At 40.0% G+C, this 22,215-nt stretch overlaps 1 protein-coding gene across 1 annotated transcript in view; it reads right to left on the reverse strand.

The window, feature by feature from the left end:
• HSD17B12 (hydroxysteroid 17-beta dehydrogenase 12) overlaps positions 1 to 4,441 on the reverse strand; it is a 168,088-nt gene extending 163,647 nt beyond the window's left edge. The window contains exon 1 of the mRNA XM_040495392.1: positions 4,149 to 4,441. Coding sequence (XP_040351326.1) covers positions 4,149 to 4,308 — 160 coding nt within the window. The 5' untranslated portion in view covers positions 4,309 to 4,441. The remainder of the gene's footprint in view (positions 1 to 4,148) is intronic.
• Positions 4,442 to 22,215: the final 17,774 nt, after the last annotated feature.

The following is a 22,215-nucleotide window of genomic DNA, read 5'->3' on the forward strand; positions in this document are numbered from 1 at the left end:
CTGAGCTGATGTCGGTCGCTTAACCCACTGAGCCACCCAGGAGCCCCAGTGGATCCTTTATTCTTTGCTGCTTGCAGCAATATCCTCTCCATTAAAAACTAAAGACAAGAGCTCACAGTGTGGTCGTGGGTTGAAAGTTATGAAGTATCTTGGCTTTAGAAGTATACTTACCTTGCCTTTTCCATCTATCACCTCCACTTTATTTCAATATCAATCATTTTAGATGAATTGTATGATGGAAACTGCTTAAATAAATGCAAAATTTATCTATGCTTAAACCAAAGCCTACAGATTACATTCGTTATTTCTCCACAGCAACGACTGTTCTCTCCTTTATTTAGTACAAACTGACCACTTTTGTTAGCAATCTTCTTCTGATTATTTGCAACAGTGACCTTCCAACAACTAAAGCTCCACTTTCACAGGAGTTCTTTGTTCTCCTAAGAGATATAAGTATCGCGTAACAATGACAGGCAATATTGGCAAAACCCTCTTTGCCGGTCCTAGTGAAATCAGCACAATTCCTAACTCGGGTGGAAATGGTACTGGAAAAGAAGCAGGGAAAAGAGATGACCTAACTCACAAAGGAGATAGATTAGAGTGTGGGCCAAGTAATGGATGGTCTTAAGACCCTAACTAGGAATACGTGATCTGAAATATTTTTACTAATTGCAAAGAATACCTGCTTTCGAGTTTTTACAAACTTTCAGGGTTTGTTTATTTCTTGTTGAGATATAATGACATACAACATTATATTAGTTTCAAGTATACAAATCATGATTCGACAGTTGTATATACTGTGAAATGATCACCACAATAAGTCTAGGTAACATCCATCCCCATAATAGTTACAGAATTTTTTTCTTGTGGTGACAACTTTTTTTTTAAGTAAGCTCTATGCCCAACATGGGGCTTGAACTCATGACCCCAAGATCAAGAGTCACATGCTCTATCGACTGAGCCAGCCAGGCACCCCTTGCTGGGAGAACTTTCAAGATTTAATCTGTTGGCAACTTTCAGATTTCCAGTAGAGTATTATTAACTATAGTTGCCATGCTATACATACGATGTATTCATTTTTCCAAGCTTTTGTTTTTTGTTTTTTTTGTTGGTTTTTTTTTTGTTTGTTTTTTTTTTAATTTTTTTTTCAACGTTTATTTATTTTTGGGACAGAGAGAGACAGAGCATGAACGGGGGAGGGGCAGAGAGAGAGGGAGACACAGAATCGGAAACAGGCTCCAGGCTCTGAGCCATCAGCCCAGAGCCTGACGCGGGGCTCGAACTCACGGACTGCGAGACCGCGACCTGGCTGAAGTCGGACGCTTAACCGACTGCGCCACCCAGGCGCCCCTAAACTTTTGTTTTTAAATTTAGAAAAGCTATGTGATCAATGCACCAAAGACCAAAAAAAAAAAAAAAAAAAAAATTGGGACCCACACTCCCTCCCCTTCAGATTCTAAAATCTGAGAAATTAAACATACTCACACGAAGGGACTTAAGAATAACAAGAATAGGGGCGCCTGGGTGGTGCAGTCGGTTAAGCGTCCGACTTCAGCCAGGTCACAATCTCGCGGTCCGGGAGTTCGAGCCCCGAGTCACACTCTGGGCCGATGGCTCGGAGCCTGGAGCCTGTTTCCGATTCTGTGTCTCCCTCTCTCTCTGCCCCTCCCCTGTTCATGCTCTGTCTCTCTCTGTCGCAAAAATAAATAAACGTTGAAAAAAAAAATTAAAAAAAAAAAGAATAACAAGAATAAAAACATATTATCAACTCAGTGCACATTACTACATAATACTTAAAATATTTAATAGGTTATGGAAAGGAAGATGTTAAATGTCAGTACCAGAAAGTAGATAATGCCTCCATAATACGGCCTGCTAACACCACTTATTCAAAGAAGGCTGCAGAGGATTAAGATACCCATTTTATAGAGGAAAAACTTATTAGGACTATTTACACACAAAAATTAATTCCAAAATCATAACTTTGGTTGAAAAAATTATCTAATTTTAATCTGTTTAACCCTAATTATTCAAGTGTCATCTCTGCTTTCTTTGTCAAATTATTGCAGTTCATCCCTCCAACTGATACAAATAACCTGTTTAAGATGAGCTACTCTTAATTTTGTTTCTCAAAGATTCCCTGAATTTGGAGAGGTAAAGGAAATATTTTAAGATCCAGGCCACAACATACATGTAATGCTACAAATAATAACTTGATCATTTCTTCTGCATAAGTACTTGAAAAAGAGATTTTTCTAACAATCCAAGGTAGACTGAACTCAACAAAGTGTCACTTAGACACTATGATCCTTTCAGTTATATCCCAGTGTTCTGGTTCAAATTTCACTTCTAAATCTTTTAAACATTTCCTTCAATTTATCAAATATCCTTCCTCTGGAACCAAATCTTTTCAATACTTTTACTATAAACTCATATATAGATGGCTTTGATCATTAGAATTATTAGACACCAGGATCAATTTTAGTTAAAAAAAAATATTAACATTACTCTTGCTTACAAATCACAAAACTTCATCTTGATATAGAATTTCCTAATGCATTGGAATCTTGTGTAACTATTTCAAAAGTTCACAAGCAAGTTTTCCAAACAACAATCAAGAAATTGGGCAAGTCAATTGCAAAATCATAAACTTTATTATTATCAACTTGAGCACTTCACTTGTTTTTCAAGGAATATCAAAAAACACTAAGTGATTTTTTAAAAATAAGTACTATAATGTGAATAGCTGCTTCACATCATGGACAGAACTCATACAAATCCATTCCTACTTGAGATGTGTTCTGTTTATGTGGCTGTCCCAAAAGGTGAATTTCTTACATCTTATGTTTAAATGTTTTTGAATGAATAAAGACTATGTTGTTACATTATTTGTCTACCTTACATGAGCCTAGTCTGAAGGCAAACCCCTAACTATCCCAAAATTCAATAAAATGCTCGGTCAAGTGAACATTCAATCATAAACCAGCAGAATAAATCATTACAGAGAACAATCATAGCACACTACTTGGTTAAAAAACAAAAAAAAAAAAAAAACAAAAAAAAAACCCAGAGGCGCCGCTGACTTGGCTGAGGGTCAGACTCTTCATGTCGGCTCAGGTCCTGATCCCAGAGTCGTGGCTCAGAGGTAGGATCAGAGTCAGAGTCAGGCTCAGCGCTGGGTGTGTGGCCTGCTTAAGATTCTCTCTCCCTCCCTCTGCCCCTCCCCGCTCGTGCTCTCTTTTTCTAAAATAAATTAAAAAAAAATTTTTTTAAGTTTAAGCCCAAAGAAATGAAAAATACAGAAACAAAAAATATAGATAAAAAGCCAGTGCACAACTTCCCTGCAGGTAATTTTCCCAACTTCTCCAATCCGACCTTTCTCTTTCATTTTTAAAATCCTCCAACTGAATGGAACTAGATCCATGTGCTTAGCTCTTAGTGGGAATACTTTTTGCTACAAATGTTCTTCTGCAAAAAGTATTTCTGATTGCTAGAGAGCAAGTTACCGTTTTGCAGAAGCAATACTTATGTTACACATTAAGACTCCAGAAAAGTTTAAGGAGAATTTTTTTTTTAAATTGCAAATGATACGAAATAGGCCGAATCCAAGTAACTAGAGAGAGGTAAGGTTCCAAAAAGCAGAAAGACTTCTGAAATTCTATGTCCTTCTCGTCCACCCTCCCCCCAAAAAAGTCAACAAAATGCTTTCATCGTCAGCACGGGGCCATTATTCAGGTCAAGCGAAAAACTTTACTTTAAAAACACTCATTAGGGGCTAACGAAGGTGCGTACACCGTGACTGGGGAGGCAGCAAGGTGACTGACTCCCGGCCATGAACCAGGAATGGCTTAAAGGACACAAGCCCCTGGCAGTTCCGGCCAGATTCCTCCCGCACCCACCAAGTGGCACTTCAGATTTCGCTGAGCTGGGCCAACAACGTATTAAGTATTTAAAACCTCTACAAGTCTAGGCAAGCCAGTAGCTTACTAATGGGGTCAGGGGGGTACGCGGGACGCAGGAGCTTCAGGAAGGACAGGGGACCTGGAAAGGGGAAGGCCCGGCGCTGGTCACCACCCGCCGGGCCCCGGCCCGGAGCAGCGCGAGCCGCCGCAGAGGCGAAGGGGCCGGCGGCGCTGGACTGCACTCACCTGCCCATTCTCCGAGCCCGGGTCCGACCCCTACCTCGTGACTCAAACCCCAGACCCGAAGGGCCGTGAAAAGCGAGCACGAGATGCGCAGGGCCAGGTAGGCCACGGTGCCTGCGCCCACCCAGTACAGGAAGCCAGCGGCAGGAAGAGCGCTCTCCATGGCTTTCAACTAGGCCTTACTACCTTCGTGAATGAAAAAAACGAATGAATGAATCCAGGAAGAAGCGCCTGCCCGTGACGGTGAAGACGACACTAACAGGCGCTGCTCCTGCGCCTCTTTCGGCCTAAACCCCGCCCACGGCGCCATATCCGTGCCGCCATTGGTGGTCTAGCGTTCCTTCTGTGCTTAGTGCGTCAGCCATTGGCTGATTCCAGTTTCGCTACCCCGCCCATGTCCCCCCTGGCGTGCCTCCGGCCGCGTTTCCGTTCTAAGACCGCTGATCGTTCGCCTGCCAATCAAGTTTCAGCCCCGCCCAGCGCGCCACCACGCCCCCAGGATTCCGCCAGAGGGCGGCGTGTCTCACCCCACCAATTCGCCCAGGTCTCTCATTGGCTGCAGCAGTCCTCACGACTACGGAAGACAGCGCTCCGATTGGCCAGTGAGACAGCCTCGTTTGAACTCGGGATTTAGGAGGGAATGGGGTCTGAAAAGCCACGAGTGAATGGAAAGGTGGTAGTAAGAAGTGGGCGTGGAGTCATGGTTTTACTTTAACCTCTTTATTAAACACTTCTTTTTCATTGTTAAATGTGCCGTTATTGTTCCCATAAACTTTTCCGAATAAAGGCTTGCATCTCCCGTTTCTATGCCTTCCACCCAGCGCATCTTCCCTCAGGTTACAGGCACTTACTGTGGACCTTCTAAATGCTCCCTTCCGCCCTGAGCATTAAACAGCACAGTTCCCAAGGTCTTGGAGTTCGAAGCAAAATAACTACATGGACTCAAACGACTATAATGCACAGTGGCAGAAGAGCTGTAAGATGAATGAAAAATGGAGGAACACAGCTTGATGAATAAGTAGTTTGGGGAAGGGACTCCTTGTTTAACTGGACCGTAAAGGACAGTAGAGATTTTTCTTTTATTCTTTTTAATTTACATTTTTTGTGAGGAGAGATGGGTGCGAGGGGACACAAAAGTGTGCGGTCCTAGTAGAGATAAGAAAACTACCTCAGCAAAGTTAAGTATAAGAAATTGTGTAATGCAATAAAGAAATTGTGTAATGCAACTCTCATCGCCCCATCAAGAGTTGTTTCTTTTTCTGGCATGGATCTGAGTTCATGTAAGACACCTAAAATTTTTCCTAACCAGTAGAGACTGCTGATTCAAGACTGGAGATTTTCTTTTTTTTAAAAAAAAGGCAGGAATTTAAGGGTAATAATTCTGACGGTCAACGGTTAACTTGAAGTAAAGGTCATAATTTTCTAATATTTAGTTTAAGAACCTTCTCTCTCCCTGCCCAACCACACCCTCCCACTCTTTTTCTACTCTCTTATAAAAGTATAACCTTAAGGCTGCTACTGTTTTTTATAAACCGTCAACTGAATTCAGCCAAGGGATTTGAGCAGGCACATTTTATATTAATTGAATTTGATATCTTTGGCTGAGGCTGCCTGTCCAATTCAGTGAAATCTCACCATTTCTCCCCCTCAGCCTCTCCCTTTTGCCAAAGTCTTCATGTGCCATATAGCCGCAAATGTATATATCCTGATTCATCATGGCTCATCTGCTAAGGGCCCTCCAAATATTCATGCTCCTTAGAATAGGGCAGAAGGGGGGCACCTGGGCAGATCAGTAGGTTTCAACTCGAGTCATGATCTCACAGTCTGTGAGGTGGAGCCCTGAGTCCAGCCCCACCTTGGGCTCCACGCTGGATTCTCTCTCCTTCTATCAAAATAAATAAACTTAAAAATTTTGTATTAAAAAATAGAATAGGGCATTAGGAGGGAAAGAGAGGTATAAACTAATAATACAGGGGCACATGGCTGGCTCAGTAGGAAGAGCGTGTGACTCTTTTTTTTTATGTTTATTTATTTTTGAGAGACAGTGAGCGTGGGGGAGGGGCAGAGAGAGAGGGAGACGCGGAATCCAAAGCAGGCTCCAGGTTCCTAGCTGTCAGTCAGCACAGAGCCCGACACCGGGCTGGAACTCACAAACCATGAGATCACAACCTGAGCTGAAGTCGGATGCTTCACCGGCTGAGCCCCCCGGGCGCGCCATGAGAGTGTGTGACTCTTGATCTCAGGGTTGTAAGTTTGAGCCCCACGTTGGGTATAGAGATTATTTTAAAATCTTAAAAAAATAAACTGACAATGTGTATTTTTGATGCATTTGTATGTCTGTCTATGACCCCCACTAGAACTTAAAATTATTGCGAACACGATGTTGTGAATCCATAGAATGTAGAACAGTGCCTGGATCCTAGAGACACTCTAGGTAGGATGTGTCAAATAAATGGAAGTGAAGATTCATTCATTCAACAAATATTATGTCCTTATGTACCGGAAACTGAGCTAGGTACTGGATATACAATAGTGAGCAAATGGGCAATTGTTAGTCCTCATCCTGCTCTACCATTCGACAATGGGTAACCACTGTTATCCTCAACAGCTGATCCCTCCCAGAATCCTTAAGTGGCCCCTCATCATGCTGGCTTCTATATGATGCAGTGCCCTTGGGCTCAGACCCCAGGTCTCTTTATTTCTCTCTGCAGTCTCCCTACGTGATTTTATCCCATCCCTTGGTTTTAAATATCAACTGTAAGTTGATGAATTCCTAATGTCTCTAGGCAGGCTCAACTTCTGCTCAGAGGTGTATATAAACATGTAATCCCTACCTGCCTACTCAACATCTTCATTCAGATGTAAAATAAAAATAGACACCTCAGGGGCGCCTGGTTGGCTCAGTTGGTTAAGCATCCAACTTCAGCTCAGGTCATGATCTCACAGTTTGTGAGTTCAAGCCCTGTGTCGGGCTCTGTGCTGACAGGTGAGAGCCTGGAGCCTGCTTAGGATTCTGTGTGTCTCTCTCTCCGCCCCTCCCCTGCCCACTCTCTGTCTCTTTCTCTCTCTCTCTCTCTCTCTCTCTCTCTCTCTCTCTCAAAAATAAACATTGAAAAAAAATTTTTTAAATAAACATCTCAAGGGAAACGTGTTCAAAGCGGAATCCATCCCCATCACACACACACACACACACACACACACACACACACACACCCCTCGTCTTTTTCTTCCAATCTGTTAAAGGCACCACTATTTACTGGCTTTCTAAGGTGTAAAACCTAGGGGTCAACCTAGATTTTTTTTCTTTGCATTTCATTCCCATCTTCAATTCTTCAACAAGTCTTGTTCACACTATCTCCAAAATATATCTTGACTGATCACTACTCCCCACTTCTGCTACTAACAACCTAATCCAAACGACAAGCATTTCTTGCCTGGAATATGGGAATAGCCTCCTCCTAACTGGTCTCCCTGAATCTGTCGTGGGGTTTGTTCTCTGTGCAGCTTGAGTGGGTTTTTTTCCCCCAGTAGATTAGATATCATTTCTTCTGCTCAAATCCCTTCAATGACTTTATAAATCAGATTAAAAACAAAATCCTCCAAGACTCGTTTCTCTGCCCTCACCTCTCCAGCAGCATCGATCACGCTCTCCTGTGTTCACTTGATTCCAGCCACACCTCTTGCATTTCCTCAAATAAGTCAAGTTCACTGCAGTCTCAGAGCAGTTCTATTTCCTGTTCTCTTCCCAGAACCTCTTACCCTCTATCTCCTAAAGCTCACTTCTTTATATTATTTGGGCTTCTGTTCACATGATCTCCCACTTAAAGTGGTTTTCTCTGATGGACCTACATGAATAGACCAAATAGCCTCCTCTCCTTTGCCCCATCACTACTTATCTTTTTACCCTAATTTATTTTCCTTATAACACTTAATGCTTTCAAAGTGTTTGATTACTTGGGTTTTGTCCATCTTCCCAGTAACGTAAGATCATGAAGACAATAACCTTTTCTTGTTCACCACTGTATGTTCACCTAAGATGTGCATCTAAGAGTAACTGACACTTGGTAGGTATGCAATAAATACCCATGGAGTGAATGAATGACGAATAAATGAAAATAGCTGGAGAGGCAGACATTAAGTACATTTCCAATTGATTATATGATAAAAATTGTAATGAGTACAAAGAAGAAAAGAATAGGGTTTAAGGAAAGAGGATAAAGGGAGGACCTAATTTTCATGGGAAGAGAAGACTGCCCAGAAAGGTCTAAGGAAGTGACTTTTGAGCTGGGATCTAAGGTTAAGTAGAAATAAACTTGGCAGAGGAAGGCCGGGTAGAGGAAAGGAGAGAGCAACAAATACCCAAGGGTTTGGTTGTGATTTTGAAGAACACACACATGTGCCTCCAGGACCTACCACAGCAACTGACATAAAAATAAACAGACAATAAAAAATAATTGTTGATTTTGGATTTTTTTTAATAAACAAGGACAGGTACCATAGAAATTGACTTTTGGGGCACCTGGCTTGCTCAATAAGTTAGGTGTCCAACTTGAGCTCGGGTCATGATCTCACAGTTGGTGAGTTCGAGCTCCGTGTCGGGCTCTGTGCTGACAGCTCAGGGCCTGGAGCCTGCTTTGGATTCTATGTCTCCCTTGCTCTCTGCCTCTCCACTGCTCACACTCTGTCTGTCTGTCTCTCTCTCAAAAATAAATTTAAAAAAGAAAAAAAAGTAAAAAAAGAAATTGACTTTTTACTGTTGTTAGAATTCATATTGAGTATGGTATTTTTACTGAGGGAATGTTGAAGACTGAAACCACCTCATTTTGGTAGCCATTTTTTTTTCCTATAATGTCTGAGCAATTAACAGGAATAATCTTTATTAAAAATGCACACATTTATTCTGATCACCTCAGCCTTTTATGAATATTAACTATTCTATTGACTAGAAGAACAGTAGCACCACAGAGTGAAATGATCTATGCCAGAGTAAGCCCTTTGGGTTCCAGATGGTTATAGACTTTTGGAATTGAACAGCAGTCCTTTGTCTATGGATAAATTTTATGAACCGCTTAAAAACTCTAATGCATACAGGAACCCTTAATGATGGTCTACTCCTATTCAGCAGTATTCTATGCTAAAATTTAATGTACAGACCAGGGTTTCCAGAGATTTGCAGAGCCATCCTAACCAAACATATGGAACCATTAATAACTTTCCAAAGAGGAAGGAGTACTATAAAACTTCAGGCTTTGGTGTCAGATAAACCTGGGACCAGATCCCAACTCCACCTCTTATTGGCTGTATGATCTTGTACAGATTTAGCTATTAAGCATTAAAATTTTACAACAGTAAAATGGGACAAGACCATATAAGCATTTAGCAGTGATTGGCAGAGAGACATTAAGTGTTCAGTGAGGTAGGCACTATTCTTACCCCATTTTACAGATGAGGAAAATGAGGCTTAAAACATTTCAGTAACTTTCCTATGGACATATAGAGAGTAAGTGGCAGAATTGGGATTTCAGCTAAAAAGGTGTGGTTATGAAATTGTGTCTCAATAACTAGCTCAGAGAAGGCAACATAAAAAAAAATGATTAACAGAGAGTAGAAGAGTTTCTAGAAATAATTGGCCATTTTACAAGTAACATACTCAGACACAACCACATTAAATTTCAGTCTCATTTATTTCAAAGACTTAGAGTTCAGAACAGTCTTTAATCTGGAGAAAATGTGAATCAACAACATTGAATCATATTAGTATACAGATGGTCCCATTTAATTTTAAATTCATTTTCAGTATTTCTATAAATTGAGTTTCATATCAAATTTTCATGATGAAATCAGGAGTAGTTCAATACAATGAAAGAAAATTCCATAATTAGGGAATTTCACAGAAGCTAGGAATTTTTAAGAATACCATGACAACAAAGCTGAATCCTTCATTTGGCCATGTAATAAAACTTACGTATTTTTAACAGTTCTGTCTTCTTCTATTTCATCTTCATTTAAGCATAGCTCAAAACATTGCACTTAATCTCTCCTTTAAATTCAGGTGAGAAGGTGTTCAATCCTAGAATTAAAAAAAAAAGTGCTGGATGAACTAACACATTTAAAAGAAACTGAATTTTGGGGGGAACCTGGGTATCTCAGTTGATTGGATGACTGACTTCGGCCTAAGTCATGATCTCCCCATTCCCAAGTTCAAGCCCTGTGTCGGGCTCTGTGCTGACAGCTCAGAGCCTAGAGCCTGTTTCAGATTCTGTCTCTCTCTCTCTCTCTCTCTCTCTCTCTCTCTCTGCCCTTCCCCCATTCATATTGTTTTGTCTCTCAAAAATAAATAAACATTAAAAAAAATTTTGATAAAAGAAACTGAATTTTTTGGCATGAGAAATTGGGAGATTTCCAACAGGTTTATATTTAATTTCTTTAAAAAATAATATTACCATAAGACATGCACATTCACATTTATTGTGCCGCAATACTGCATTAGCATTTTCAAACTTGACTTCACATACATTATCCCATTCGAATGTCATGGTAGCACTGCCATTTTTCCAACAAGGAAAAAAAACGCATGAAGATGAACTCTTGCCTAAAAAAACTAAAGCCAGTCATTTTGAAACAAGTGATTAAAACATATGTTTTAATGTTATTTTTTAGTTTCAAAAGCTCACAGAAGTATATAAAGTGAAAAAGTAGCCCACTCCATTTCTGATCCCCACAGATGGCACCTGGCAATTTGGAGTGCATTCTTCCATTTCTTTTTCTACGTAAATATAAAGCTATATGATATATACAACATACACACACTTTTTAAAATTTTTTTAAGTTTATTTTGAGCGAAGAGAGAGCATGAGCAGAGAAAGGGGAGAGAGAGAGAGAGAGAGAGAGAGAGAGAGAGAGAGAGAGAATCCCAAGTGAACTCTCTACTCTCAGCACAGAGCCTGACATGGGGTTCAAATTCACAAATGGTGAGATCATGACCTGAGCCCAAATCAAGAGTCAGATGCTTAACCAACTGAGCCACCTACATGACCCTGTACACACGTTTTTTAAAGTAACAACTGTGATCATACAAACATACTCCAACAACTTTCTTTCTCCACTCAATATACCATCAAAACTACCATGGTGAGTGGTGCCTAGCTGGCTCAGGCATAAAAGCTTGTGACTTTTTTTTTTTAATGTTTATTTATTTATTTTTAGAGAGAGAAAGTGTGAGCAGGGGGAGGCAGAGAGAGAGAGAAAGAGAGAGAGCGAATTCCAAGCAGGCTCCGCACTGTCAGCGCAGAGCCCAATAGAACCCAGAAGAGCCCTATGCAGGGCTCGATCTCATGAATTGTGAGATGATGACCTGAGCCAAACTCAAGCATCTGAGGCTTAACCCACTGAGCCACCCAGTTGTCCTATGAGCATGCAACTCTTGTTCTTGGAGTTGTGAGTTCCATCCCCACATTGCGTGTGGAGATTACTTAAATAAACAAATACACTTAAAAAAAAATACCATGGTGAAAACTTGACATATCAATATTGTGCATTAACTGGATTTCTTTATTGCACCAACAGATCTATTAATCACTCCAACAACCTTACCCCCTCTTTCACTTAAAATAAATTAGTGCCATGATGAACAAATCAATTCAAAATTAAGTGAAAAGGAAAATAAACAATATACTTCGTCAATATCATACTTTCTGCCAAAAATAACATAACATTAGACAGTAATACAAGCAAACTAAAGCAAAGAACATTAGGGAATTTCAGGGAAAGTTTTTCTTCCTCTGAATGCTTTAGCAATGGACTCAGGATTTGCTATCTTTACTCATGTTTTTTCTAAAATTTCTAGCTACTTTAATATTTATTACCTTTGCCTAGTTTTCCTTCTTCCTCTTATGATATTTGTAAATATATTTGACACAGGGGCGCCTGGCTGGCCCTGTCAGTAGAGCATGCAACTTTTGATCTTGGGGTCATGAATTCAAGTCCCACATCGGGTGCAGAGATTACATACTTGATACACGCAAAAGATTACATGAAATACATAAGTTAGTTATAAATCATAATATAATGAAAAACTATAAACTCACCATCCAACTCAAGAACCAAAAAACTAAGAACATATATAGACATATACATACATGTAAATAATTAATCACAAATTTATATGAATTAATAATATATTGTTCACTTTTGCTGATTTTTGAGATCTATTGAAAACCATAATACAGTAGGGTACGCAATCTTGATATCCCCTCCAGGACCAAGACATTTATTTGCAGAGTTCTGGTTGCTGAGTTCCAGTTGTGTTCCTCTATGGAATTGTTCTTGGCTGAAGGGAACTTCTTTTCCCCTTTCACATGGGCAGGCTGCATCCAATGCCTAGTTAAAGCAGAAATACAAATGCCTGGCCCACTTATCCCAACTATGGACATCTGTGAGGCCATCCTACCTTCAGAGCTCTGTGTTGCATCATCCAGGCTTCTGTTACTCCTGCGTCACAGTTCAACTTCTCCCTCAGCTTAATCCCAATTCCCTCCCTCCCTTACTGATGCTGTTTCCCAGAGTACTCCATAAATAAATCCCCTGCAAGCAAATCTCAGTCTCAGAGTCTGTTTCCTGGGAAACCTGACTATATGGGTTTGTGTCCCCCAAAAGATATGCTGAAATCCTAACTCCCCTCACCCCCACCTATGAATGTGGCCTTATTTGGAAATAGGGTCTTGGCAGATGTAATCAAATTAAGATGAGGTGAGACTAAACTAGGGTGGGCCTTAAATCCAATGACTGTATCCTTATGTGGACAGGGAGATTTGGAGTTACACAGAGAGACAGAGGAAAGAAGGTCCTATGAGCTGGAGAATGTAGTGGTATAGCCACAAACTGAAAAATGTTAAGGATTGCCAACAACCACCAGAAAACAGAAGAGGCAAGGAAGAATTCTTCCCTAGAGCCTTCAGAAGGAGTATGACCCTACCCATACCTTGATTTTAGACTTCTGGCCAACAGACTGTGAGAGAATTAATTTTTATTCTTTAAAGCCACCTAGTTTATCAATCTGCATTGTAGCCCTAAAGAAACTCATCTATAGACCTATGAACTGTACTTGGGTAGTCGTCTGGGACTTGCTTTTTTACTCAACATCACGTTTCTAAGAATTATCCATGTTGTTTACTATAGCTGTAGTTCTCGATTTCTTTTTTCTTCCATGTCAGTGGCAGTATCTCATCAGAGACATATTGATAATATATACATGAAAAACTATTCTTTCTAAAATGATTATGCTCCTGTTTCAGGGTCCAGTCTTTTTGTTTGTGTTCATTTTATTTATTTCCATTTTTTGAAATAATTTCTATATAAGTTTTAATATTCATTACATAACTACCTTTGTATGTGTAAGTGTGTGTTAGGCAAAACATCGATACTCCCCACACTTAAGGAGATCCACATCCTAACTACTGGAACCTGTGAATGCTACTTTATAGGACAACGTATTGTGATGATATGACTAAGTTAAGGACCTCGAGATGGGGAGATTTTCCAGGTGAGCTTAACCTAAGAACATGGGTTCTTAAAATTGGAGAACCTGTCACAACTTTGGTCAGAAAAGGAGATACAGCCATGGGAGAATGGTCAGAGACCTGCAGTGATGCTGGCTGGAAGAAGGAGGAAGGAGTCAGTGACCCAGAGAATGTGGGCAGCCTCTAGAAGCTGAAAAGAAGCAAGGAGACAAACTCTTCCCTACAATCTCTGAAAGGAACGTTTTAACTTTAGTCCAGTGAGTTCTTTCTGGTAATTCTAACCTAAAGAATTGTCAGATATTAAGTGTGTGTTGCTTTAAGTCACTAATTTCTTGGAATTTGTAACAGCAACAATAGAAAACTAATACTGTGCATGGATATATCCTAAGGAAGCGTACCTGACTCTGGCCCCTGCCCTCTCTTGTTACTGAGCTCAAAGCCATAAGGGCCTACCCTATGGTCTTCAAAAGCACCAGAGTTCATCCTATGGCATCCATACTTAAAGCTCCATAAAGGTCTATTTTTTTCATTCACCAATGTAGTCCTGATAAATGTACAGTAGGCTCTCAATAAGCATTCATTAAGTGATCAATGGATTATTGGGTTTTGTTTTTGTTTTGTTTTGTTTTGTTTTGTTGAGAGAGAGAGGTGTGCAAGGGGGGTAGAGGGGCAGAGGGAGAGAGAGAGAGAGAGAGAGAGAGAGAGAGAGAGAGAATCTTAAGCACACTCTACACTTAGCATGGAGTCTGAAACAGGGCTTGGTCCCACAACCTTGGGATCATGAATTGAGCTGAAATTGAGAGTTGGACACTCAATGGACTGAGCCGCCCAGGCACCCCTGAATGGATTACTGTTGAAGAAAAGAGTAAATATTAGTGGCAGGGAGTAATAACTTCCAGTTGAAAAAAATCAGTCACCACTTAAAAAACTATATAGCTTGGGGTGCCTGGGTGGTTCACTCGGTTAAGCATCTGACTTCAGCTCAGGACACGATCTTGCAGGTCACTAGTTCAAGCCCTGCGTCGGGCTCTGTGCTGACAGCTCAGAGTCTGGAGCCTGCTTCGGATTCAGTGTCTCCCTCTCTCTCTTTCTGCCTGCCCCCTGCTCATGCTCTGTCTGTGTCTTCAAAATAATAATAATAATAATAATTAAAAATTTTAAACTATATAGCTTGTCTGTTGGCTCTATTTTTCTCTTCAGTTATAACTCATGGAGTTTTCCTATATAGAACCAAGAACCGAAATTGTGAAACAATGGAAAGAGCCACGTTTTATTGTCCCAGCTGCCCGAAACTAGTTTGTTTGCTGTCTGCAGTGGGAAAAGCAAGCTGTTAAAAGTAGTGAACTATCAGTTACTATTTGTCATCCCAGGTAGGCCATGTAGTAAGTCTCCAACTTCATTGCCACCTCTTATTCAAAAATGATGGCATCTTTGGAAAACTACCTCATGTTACCCAGTTTATATATAGGACGTGGAAAAAAATCAGAATACCTGTTACACTTCTGTGAAATAGATATCGTTAGTGGCCTATGTTCACTTTATCTATAGAGGGGATCTAAACAGATTTCCCTGTCTCTAGTGCCCTTCTAGTTTTCTTTATTTTGCATTATGAGAATTTTAATAAGCTTCCTCAAGTCTTCTTTGAAACAAGGTAAAAAGGTGGAAAAATAAGCGGCCTGCCTTTCCTAACACCCCAGTATTGAGGGAACTGAGGGAGAAGCATGACTAGTGGCTGTAGGGCTAAAGCACTAGCTGGACTGCTGTGTAAGAGCAGTAGGGAGGGGAGGGAGGTGACGCCTCAGGCAGCTGCTGGCTGCATGCAACCACAAAACCTCCTTGGTGTACAATGAACTGCTTTTATTTCTCACTCCCAAGTCCGTGGGTAGACTAGGGTTTGGCTGATACAGGATGGCATCAGCTGGGTTTTGCTCCCAGCCATGGGCTGGGCTTACGTCTGCTCTGTTTCTCAATCATCTGGGATCACCCAGGTCAGAAAATAACTCTGGAGAACTCATTATCATATATATTGCAAAATATTTCATCAACAGAATCTTCTTTTCCAGTAGTAGAAGGAAAAAAACAAGCCCTTAGTTGTGTGACCTTGGATAATTCTGGTATTTAGTAAGCTCACATGTAAAATGGGAATGACAAATAATGCCCACCCTTCAGAGAAGGTAGAGATGACAACCAAGAAATCCCTAGGGACCTACTGGATTTATCTGTCTACTAGTGAGTGGTAAATGGACTATTGCTTTACCTCATCCTCGTCAATAGTAGTTATTGTTAAACTTTTTTCTCTGTCAATTCTACAAGTGAAAAAAAAAGTTATCTCATTTCCAAATGTGTTTTCCACCACCACCAAGCAATTAAATGAACTCAATTTGGATGCTATGTGGTGATGGCATTAGGTCCCAGGAGACCACTCCCCATTCAGATACCAGTTCCAAGTCCAGGTTGTCCCCTGTGCTTCTGACCAACTGGCTGTAACTGGAGGTTCCCAAGACTCCCTCCTGGGGTTCTATTAATTTGTAGAACAGCTCACAGAACTCAGGAAAACAGTTTATTTACTAGGTTACCAGTTTATTAGGAAAGGATATAAGTCAGGAACAGCCGGGTAGAAAACACACATAAGGGAAGATAAGATATGTGGGAAGGGACGTGGTGCTTCAGTGCCCTCTCTGGACATGCCACCCTCCCAGCACATCCACATGGTCAGCAACCTGGAAGATCCCTGAACCCCATACTATTGGGTTTCTTATGAAAGTTTCATTATTTAGGCACAATTGGTTAAACCATTGGCCATTGGCAATTGATTCAACCTCCAGCCCCTGTCTTCTCTCCAGAGGTAGGGTGAGGGATGGGACTGAAAGTTCCAATCCCCTAATGCCAGTTGGCTCCCCTGACAACTAGCCCCATTCCTAAGGGTTCTTCAAAACTCACCTCATTAACATAAACTTAGACGTGGCTGAAAGGGCCACGTGAACAACCATACACTCCTTTCACCTTTATGACTATGGTGTTATTTCAGCAACTGATCACATAAGGCCAAATATTATGACAAAAGAGGCTCCCATTGCTCTTTTTCCTTAGGAAATTCCAAGGGCTTGGGGAGCTCTGAGCCAATAAGAGTGGATAGAGACCAAATATGTGTTTCTCACCATAAATCACAATATTACACATTGTCCTAATTTGCATGTTTTTGAGACTGAAGTTTTCTTCATATGCTTATTTGCCATTTATACATTTCTCTTGCACACTGCTTGCTCACTTAGTATATTCCTCTTTTTCCTAGTGATTTATAAAAGCCTATTACAGGGGCGCCTGGGTGGCGCAGTCGGTTAAGGGTCCGACTTCAGCCAGGTCACGATCTCACCGTCTGTGAGTTCAAGCCCCGCATCAGGCTCTGGGCTGATGGCTTGGAGCCTGGAGCCTGTTTCTGATTCTGTGTCTCCCTCTCTCTCTGCCCCTCCCCCGTTCATGCTCTGTCTTTCTCTGTGTCAAAAATAAATAAACGTTAAAAAAATTTTAATAAAAAAAAAGAAAATGAACAAAGGAAACCTCATTGACAATGGAGTTGGGACACCATGAAGGGGGAGGGCTCCCATGCACACCGCTGGTAGCTGCCTACACAAACATCAAGAAGGAAGGTCTCCTTCCGCCCCAGGAACAACACACTCCCCACCCCTTGCAGCCAATGAGAAATCACCACAACCTCAAACTTGTGTTCTTCTCCAATGACCTTTCCTCCCTAACAACCCTCCTCAATTTCTTTGTAAAGCCTAATAAAAGCTTACCTTCCCTTTGTCTCTTTGGACTTGCCCCTGGTTTTTCCAGGTGCCTTGTCCCGAATTGCATGCAATTCCTTGACTACTCCCAAATAAACTCGTTTTGTTAACAACTGGCCATTTTATTTTTAAAGGTGACATACATGGAAGATTCATCAAGTTGAGAACATGATGGACAAGAAAAGCTAGCGAGAAAGTGGGATTCATGAAAAAGAAATACATGTTTGCTTTAAGCCAGCTGCAAAAATCAGTAGTTAGCTTAGCAATACAAAGAACCACTGAAAAGTGAGTTGTGAAAAACAGATGGAAAATCAGTAACTAGACTCACCACAAACAATCACCAGAAATACATACAAACAGTCTATTTAGGAAACAGCATTCTACTTTCTGAATACCAAAGAGTAAAAAAAGAGAGAGAGAGAGAGAAAGAATATGTGAATACAGTAAAGGTGAAATAGCTTCCTTCTTAGAGCACAAAGGTTGTGGTCTCGATTAATAGCTGGATGCAATGCAAACAAGTACTCGTGGTTCCGGCATACCTGTCTTAGATGAAATTCAGAGAGAAAGAAAATGCATGGGTATAAATGACAATAGCTCTCTGACACCAATCATCTGGAAATAAAACACTGACACCCTAGTTTAAATTAGGGAGAAATGACCTTTACGCAAGACATGAGCAGTTTTGGGGCTCTGTTTTCTGTTACCAATCCATACATTGTCTTAGATATTTCTCCGTACGAATTGCCTTAGCTATAACTATATTCCACATTTCACTATATATGTATATGTGTGTTTGGTGAAGATATGAATGGACACTTTGTAAGTTCCTTAACGTAGATCTCTTTCTTGGCCTAGACTTGTACAGACACCAAAGGGCCCACTTGTAATATTTTTGCAAGTCCCTCCTAAAAAGGTACTCATTCATCATTTGATGAATGAGATATTTTAATCATTTAAATGGGAATGTTAAAAAATATTTGCTTTCTAAAACCAAGAATATTTCTTATTCCCACAAAATTTTAACAAACTGGGCTTAACATAAAAGAAGATCCTGTTTATAAAAAATCCAATTAATCGCAAACTTACAGACAAAACAAAAAAAAAATTTGTGGACAAGATTATAATTTTTGAGTACAGGGTCACAAGTGTATACAAAACATGCTTGAAATGTTTGAATGCTACCACTAACATTTTCTTACTTTACTCTAAAAAAGTGAACAGATACTGAAACATATATCCAATTTTGTTTCATTTTTTTTAAGATTTTTATTTCTTGGGGCGCCTGGGTGGCTCAGTCGGTTAAGTGTCCAATCCTTGGTTTGGTTCAGGTTATGATCTCACAGTTTGTGGGTTCAAGCCCTGCATCAGGCTCTGTGCTAACAGGGTGGAGCCTGCTTGGGATTTTCTCTTCCCCTCTCTCTGCCCCTCCTGCTCTCTCTCTCTCTCTCTCTCTCTCCAAATAAATAAAATAAACTTAAAAAAATAAAGATTTTTATTTCTTAAGTAATCTCTACACCCAATGTGGGGCTTGAATTTACAACCCCAAGAAGCACATGCTCTACCGAGACAGCCAGGTGTCCTAGGGCCTGTCAAAGTTGGAGATACAAAACTGGAGATCTCTGAGTTGATCTATTCTTTCAATTATGAAATGAAAATTTCAGGACACCAAGAGAGAGACCAATCAAAGGATTTCAAAGGCCCTTTATTCCCTATTGAGTTTATCTGTTCAAACACTATTGAGTTGATCTGTTTTACCTTCCCTCCCTGCCTCAAGGTGGGGATATTCAGTACTCCAAGTCATCATGAATTCCTGCTCTGGGGCTGCTCAACCAGCACATGGGACATTTTACCTGCAGGCTATAGGTAAGAGATATTCTGATCCTTGCCATACTCCAGGAAATATATTGTAGGTCTGTGTCTAATTAATCTCATTTCAACTCTCTTCTGATTTTAGATACAGATGGATAACTATCCTCATAAACTAATTTAAGGAGTTTGTTGGTTTTTTTATATATATATATATAAAATCAAAGCTAAGGGTATCAGCTCGAGGATTTGTAAATATTAGTCAATATCCTTCAGGGTGCATATAATCCCTGTTTCATAATAAAAAGAAATAGTGAACTTGGCCTATCTTGTTGATAAAGAACATTGGTCTAAATGTTTCATCACTCCCATTTCCAAGGAGAAGAAGAAAACATATATGGAGGTAGCAGATTTTCAAATCTCACTTGCATAATATCACAAAAATCCCACTCGCACCTCATTTATCAATGACATAGTGAAAAATGTTTCACTCTATTAACTTCCAGTTTTAAAATAAAAACAGAAGTAAAAAACTAGAGCACATGCTGTATTGTAATATGCCTTTTTATGTAAAATAGCACACATTTCTCCAACTCCTATTTTCTATATAATTTTCAATGGCTTGATAGATTCCCTGTATGAATCACAGACAGATCTAAACAATATTCTACTTCTGGGCATTTAGGTTGTTTCAAGTGTTTAGCTATTATAAAAAATGTTGAAATGAACGCTCTAGTATGTTTTAAACACATCTCAGATTATTTCTTTATATCAAATTCTTAGAAATGAAATTACTAAGTTAAGAAGCATGAGCACTTTGCTTTTTCCTCAGTCCACCTTATTGAGGCATATTTAAATGCAATTCACAGACTTTAAGTGTTTGATGACTTTTGATAAATAGGTAGAGTTGCATTAACTACCATGATCAAGATACACATTTCCTCATGCTTTATAGTCAATCCCCTCCCTGATCCTTCATCCATTGTAACCAATGGTTTTATTTACTATTGCTCTAGATTTTCCTTTTCTAGAAATGCATATAAATGGAATAATACAGTATATTTTGTGTCTGGCTTCTCCATTAGCATAATGTCCTTGAGATTGAGCCATGGTGCAATATTGGTAGTCTATCCCTTTTCATTCCTGAGTAGTGTTCCATTTGGTTTTCCATTCTTCAGTTGATGAACATTTGACTTTCCAATTTTTGACTATTATGAATAAAGCAGCTATGAATGTTCACATACAAGTCCTTGTGTGGACATATGCCTTTATTTCCCTTGACTAAATACTACTGAGGACTGGAATTATGGATTACATGGTAAATGTTTAATTTTATAAGAAATTGACAAGGTTTTCCAAAGTGGCTATATCATTTTGCACTGAGTGTTCACCACCACTTAGTACTGTCAGTCTTTTTCATTTAGTGGGTATATAGTGGTAACTCAATGTGGCTTTAATTAGCATCTCTCTGAAGAGTAAAGATAATGAGCATCTTTTCATGTGCTTATTGGATCGTCATTTCTTTTTTGTGAAGTGTCTGTTAGAGTCTTGTAGGGGATTTGAGGGACTTGGGGACTGATCAAGGAAAAAGATAAGAACAGAAGCAGTAACATGTGAGCTTTATTGGGCAGCACTTGGACAGAGTTGCATGAGTCTTCAGGGTTGAATGAAGTCTCTCACAGCTTGAGACTGTCTGGAGGCTGACAGTGAGGGGTCACCATCCAAAAAGGGAGGAAGGCAAGGGAACTCCTAGAGGAGAGGGAAATTGGACAGGGAGCTTACATATCTAGGTGATATGCTCCAGCACTATAGTAGGGCAACTCTGTGTCAGAGCTTGGAAAGTCAGCAGCAATGGTTTGGGGCCTTTATGGCCCACAGCCTATCTTATTGATTGCCAGCAGAGTAGAATTAGGTTACCTGGAGTGTGCAAAGCAGGCAGGTTCTAAATGGCTAAAAATCAACTTGTTTGGGCTATTTTGTAAATAATGAGATGTGTAAAATTTTGAGTTTGGCATTAGTGGGCTTTTAGCTAAAAGATCTCAGACTGTAGTAAAGAAATAAACTTGGAGCCAATACACAAAGACCATCTTTTAATTGTTCATTCTTTTTTTAATGTTTGTTTATTTTTGAGAAAGAGAGAGAGAGAGAGAGAGAGAGAGAGAGAGAGAGCATGGGCAGGAGAGGGGCACCAAGAGGAGTCACAGAATCTGAAGCAGGCTCCAGGCTCTGAGTTGAGCACAACGTGGGGCTCAAATCCATGAGCCACAAGATCATGACCTAAGCCAGTCAGACAATCAACTGACTGAGCCACCCAGGTGTCCCACCCAGATTGCTCATTCTTTTAAAAAGGTCGTCTGTCTTCTCATTACTGAGTTCTAAGAGTTCTTTATATATCCTGAAGAGGAATCCTTCATCAGAAGTGTTGCAAATATTTTTTCCCAGTCTATGGATTTTCATTTTATTTCTTAATAGTGTATTTTGAAAAGGGAGTTTTTTTTTCATTTTAATGAAACCCAATTTATCTACTTTTTTCAACTTTAAAAAATTTTACTTTTAAGTAATCTCTACACCCAACATAGGGCAAGAACTCACAACCCTGAGATCAAGAGTCACATGCTTTACCTACTGAGCCTGCACAGCACCTCTATTTATCAACTTTTTAAAATGCTTCCTATTTTCTGTCTTATCTAAGAAATCTTTGCATTACCTAAATCACCAAATTTTCCTTTTGCTTTGCCTAGAAATTTTCTCTTATGTTTACGTTTGTAACCCATTTCAAGTTAATTTTTGTATATAGTATGAGGCTAGGAATAAGGCTCATCATTTTACATACTGGATATCCAACCGTTCCTACACCACTTATTGAAAAATTATTTTTCCCTACTGGCTTACCTCATCGATTTCATTGAAAATCACTTGATGATATATGTGTACACCTCAACTTTGTTTTGTCCCATTGAT

This window comes from Herpailurus yagouaroundi, unplaced genomic scaffold (genome assembly GCF_014898765.1).
Source record: "Herpailurus yagouaroundi ecotype Mexico unplaced genomic scaffold, PumYag 187, whole genome shotgun sequence".
Classification (NCBI taxonomy): Eukaryota; Metazoa; Chordata; class Mammalia; order Carnivora; family Felidae; genus Herpailurus; species Herpailurus yagouaroundi.